General features: G+C 42.0%; 1 protein-coding gene across 1 annotated transcript in view; it reads right to left on the reverse strand.

Annotated features, from left to right (window-relative positions):
• Positions 1-5,000, reverse strand: part of LOC113800656 (zwei Ig domain protein zig-8) — a 23,092-nt gene that overhangs the window by 578 nt on the left and 17,514 nt on the right. The window contains exons 2-5 of the mRNA XM_070144267.1: positions 2,876-3,117; positions 1,874-2,084; positions 1,210-1,337; positions 306-474 (exon numbers count right to left, since the gene is read on the reverse strand). Coding sequence (XP_070000368.1) covers positions 306-474; positions 1,210-1,337; positions 1,874-2,084; positions 2,876-3,117 — 750 coding nt within the window. The remainder of the gene's footprint in view (positions 1-305; positions 475-1,209; positions 1,338-1,873; positions 2,085-2,875; positions 3,118-5,000) is intronic.

Here is a 5,000-nt window from a genome sequence, read left to right on the forward strand (position 1 = left end):
CGTGAGGGTGTGTCTGGGTGGCTGGGCGGGGGTATGGGACACTCGTTTCATTTTTCGCCAAAATTTCCATAAGAATTAGTGTTGAGAAAATGATGATAATGGTGGTGGTCATTATGGTTATCATAACGATGCTTTTGCCATCAACACTATCATAATTATCATTATAATCTTTATTCCCATCAGCAGCATCATAACCCATTGACATTCTGCATCGACTCTGCCATCATCATTGTTAAACATCCTTATAACAAGCTTCAGCATAACCCCTAGTATTCCACAACATGAAAATACTCGAAGCTGCCTACCGTCCAGCACATGAAGGGCCACCTGAGCGGACTCCATGCCCTCGGGTTGGCAGGTGAAGATGCCCGAGTCCGAGGAGCGGGCATTCTGAAGGAGGAGGAAGCTGGAAGTGGTTTCGCCTCGCTCCTCCACAACGCTCACGCCGCCGCGCTCTGACGTGTAGCTGATCGTCTGTCCGGGAAAAGGGGACGCTGATAACTGTCATCGAAGTCACGTGAGTAGGAGTCCAATGCTGACTGGCAGTTTTAGTCAGCATTTACATGCGAGAGAGATAGAGACAGAGAGAGACAAAGAGCGAGAGCTAGTTAGATAGATAAATAGAGGAAGAGAGAGTGGCAGACAAATGCAGACCCTTTATAAACTATATAATTCACCATTTTACAAGTATATGATATTCATTCTAAGGAAAAAAGCATGGCCAATTAACGCTTTGGTATAAAAATTCCAACGTCCATAGGAAACGTAAATGGAACGAAAAAATCAACAGATGGAACAACTCCTGTTTCAACAACAACAAAAATACTTGATTGTTAACTCTTTGGCGAGAATGGATATTTCAGATTTCATGCAAAATGGCATGACTTGTTTATTACCATTTCTTTTATTTCTTTCTCTCTATTACTCCCCGCTCCCTCCACCTCTCTCTCTATCTGTCTCTCTCTCTCTCTCTCTCTTTTTCTCGCTCTCACTCTCTCGTTCTCTAGCTTTTCTCACACATAGTCATAGTACTTCTATTGTTTTGACTAGGCCTTAGTTTCTGGATCATAGTGATGGACCCAAAATAGTTTTTTTTCTTTTTTTTTACATACACACATTTGTGTGTATGCATGTATGCCTGCCTGTGTATGAGCCTCTTTCCTACCCTCCCCCCCCCTGAATCCCGCGCCGCCGCCGTGTCCTCCGCACCTGATTCCCGTGGTACCAGGTAATGGCCTCGGGGGGGTAGGGGGCGTGGTGCACGACGCACGTCAGGTTGATCATGCTCTCCGTGTTCACGTAGATGTCGGGCGCGCCGATCACCTCCACCGTCGGCTCTGCGGACAAACAGATATGTGCAACCAATATAAGAACAAAAAAGGAAAAGAAAAGAAAGAGGACACACCTACACTCACGCACACATATATATGTGTGCGTGTGTGTAAGTGCACATACCTGTGTGTGTATTCAGGTTGTTTTTGTAAAACTGACATTCATAATTACTAAACTGTGCCTATCTAAGAAATATCTGACATCGCAAAAATCAGAAAATTCGCATTTCGCAACTGTGTAACAGGTAAGCATCATGGTTATTACTGGTATAATCGCTATTTTCGTTACAATCAACATTGTTGTCAATGCTACCATTTGCATTAGTAGTATCATTATAGCTATTACCTTATCAATCTTCATCCATTATTACCATCATCATTATCATCTCCACCATCACCAACACTATCGTCATCACTAGCATCACCATCAAACCCTCACCATCCTCATCGTCACCACTAGCATCCCCATCCTCACCACTAGCACCACCATCACCCCCAAACCCCCGCCCCCCCTCCTCCACCCGAGGGCCACCGCCACTCACCCACGACCTTGAGGAAGACGCTGAAGGTCCGGATGGGCTTGGTGGCGATCTGGCACTCGTAGCCGCCCTGGTCCCGCAGCTGCACCGACTTGATCCTCAGCGTCCACTCCGAGCTGGCCTGCTGGTGGAGGGCCTCGAAGCGCAGGTCCGTCGTGTACGTGTAGCCGCCCACCGTCAGGATGCGCAGGTCGCGGCCTCGGATCCATGACACCTGCGGGCGGACGGGCGTGAATTAGTGGGCGGGCGTGGATCAGTGGGTGGGCGTGGGTTAGTGAGCGGGTGTGGGTTAGTGGGCGGGCGTGTGTCAGTGGGCGGGCGTGGACTAGCGAGCGGGTGTGTGGATTAGTGGACGGGCGTGTGTCAGTGGGCGGGCGTGGGTTAGCGAGCGGGTGTGTGGGTTAGTGGGCGGGCGTGTGTTAGTGGGCGGGCGTGGATCAGTGGGCGGGCGTGGGTTAGCGAACGGGCGTGGGTTAGTGGGCGGGCGACTGCGTGGAAGCATGGTTTGATCTACAGATAATCATTATCGTTATCGGTATATTCGTGGTGATGATAAAAGTAATGACAGCGATGATAATCAAAGACAAGAAGAACAACAGACTTTGTGAAAACTTATGATAATGGTTATAATATTGACGATGGCAATGATGATCCTTATTATAATCCTAATCAAAATAGTGATAATGATAATACAACAAAAACAGTAGCAGTAGTAGTAATGATACTAATAGTGATAGGATAGTGAAAATCATCAATATTAAAGAGAATGATGATGATAATGATACATAATTCCATTTACAATAGCAATACTAGTAATGATGATAATGGTAATAATGATAATGATAATAATAATGATAATAATAATAATAATAACGATGGTGATAATACTGCTACTACTACTAATTATCATTATAATAATCATAGCCTTATAACAGTAATCACTGTAATGATAATGATAAAAACACTACTACTGCTAATAATAATCTGCCCTCTTGCCCCACATACCGACTTGTCCGTCTTGGCCGCATGGACGACGCAGGTGAGTGTGGCGGTCTTGCCCAGATAAGCTGTGTACAGGGACGACATGGACGCGTCAAAGTAGGGCTCCTCTCTCTTCCCACTGCCCTCTTTGGCTGACACCTCTTCCAGGCTAACGCGGCTGACATTCGGAAGGACTGTGACGCCGTCTGGGATGCGTGTGGTGGTCACTCCTTCGGATCCGCCACCGGCAGACACTGCCCATATACCTGAAATAAGGATGATGTTAGACCACGGGGAAGTGCGTTTCTAAGCGTGGCAAGATTTTTGGAAGTGATAAGGTCTTTCTCTTTAATTCTCTAGGTAGATATATATAGAGATAGATAGATGCTAGATAGATTGTTTCAGAGAGAGAGAGAGAGAGAGACAGAGAGACAGAGAGAGAGAGGGAGGCAGAGGGGAGCGGGGGAGGGGGAGAGACTAATAAACGAGAATACAAATTAACACATAACAGAAAGGTGAACGAAAGAAGCATTTAGGATTTCCATATACAAAAGTTATGCGAGTCTTTGAATATTCATGACAGATAAACTTTTGCTGCAACGTTAAACCGAATGCTTTCTCTTTGTTGAACTAGCTGCTGCCCCATTATTGAAATTCTCCATCACAGTTTCAGAACGTTATCCATCATGCTCTATGCACGAACAACGGCATCACAGTGAGAGCAAAAACAAAGTTCTGATTAAATTCTCTTACGGAATTCAGACCAAAAGCAAACTCTTTTCTATTGAAATGCATCATCTGCAGGAGTTAGGAATGATGTTAGATGGATAGGGCAGAGGAAAATGAATAAAGTTTTCAGCAATTAATGTGGAAAAAGGTGGAATGTCCAGGAGTGATAAAACTAATACTGAAAAGGGAGATAACTATGGAAATCATAACAATAGTGCCAATAACAATATAATATATATATAATTATATATATATATATACATACATATATATATATATATATATATATATACATATATATATATATATATATACATATATATACACACACACACACACATCTATGTATATGTATGTGTGTGTATATATATATATATATATATATATATATATATATATATATATATATATATATATATATATATATATATATATATATATATATATATATATATATATATATATATATATATATATATATATATATATATATATATATATATATATATATATATATATATATATATATATATATATATATATATATATATATATATATATCATGTTTATAACACGAAACAGTAATGCCCTAGCCGAATCTGCGACATCAGGAATTGAGGAATCGAAATATGCAAGGTTGCCACGAAAGATTAAATGATATCAGCAGAGGGCATCCTGGTTTCCAAAACCCACACGGGTGATAAAATACCAAAGAGTGAGATTTTAGATGTCGAAGGCTATAAACATTTAGAAGTTTCAAAGTCCTTATGAGTGATAGGAGATCGAGAGTTTTGTCATGGCTTAGTTGGGAATGTTATTTGGCTTGGACTATGGGAAGAGAGGCAGTCGACATCACGACGAGGGAGGTCACTAATAAATCATCGCAAGTTGGTCCGCTGTGCATCCTCACTCTGCCAAAGCTGGCGTTTTGTAAAGGGAATAAAAGGTGGATGTGCCAGTTTCAGCGGAAAATGTGTACTGATAATTCAAGGGATTCACTGTGCGAAATTAATCGAGGGTTTGACTGCTGACCGTGACAGTCTGGGACACATGGATGCTGCGTGATTTGTTCTAGGTCCTTCAAAAGAGAAAAGAAGAGGACATGCTCGCCACGTTGGTCACTTTATGAGGAATCAATCCATTCCAAATGATGAACATTAACTTCCTCGAGACAAGAGGTGAGATAGTCGGAAAAGGCGATGGAGTCAAATAGAGCTTTACAACAATATGAAAAAAAACATGAAGCTAATAGAGGTGAATAGCCAAGTTTCGAGCCAAACGACATCAAAATAAGAGGAAACAAGCTCTATGAGACGAGCAACAGCCGTGCGGATTTTATAAAAGGCACATACACCACCTTGTATAGGAAATATGAGAGAACATTATATTGTGATATTTGATGGGCGAGGTTTATATCTTG

The sequence above is a fragment of the Penaeus vannamei genome, chromosome 31 (genome assembly GCF_042767895.1).
Source record: "Penaeus vannamei isolate JL-2024 chromosome 31, ASM4276789v1, whole genome shotgun sequence".
NCBI classification, from domain to species: Eukaryota; Metazoa; Arthropoda; class Malacostraca; order Decapoda; family Penaeidae; genus Penaeus; species Penaeus vannamei.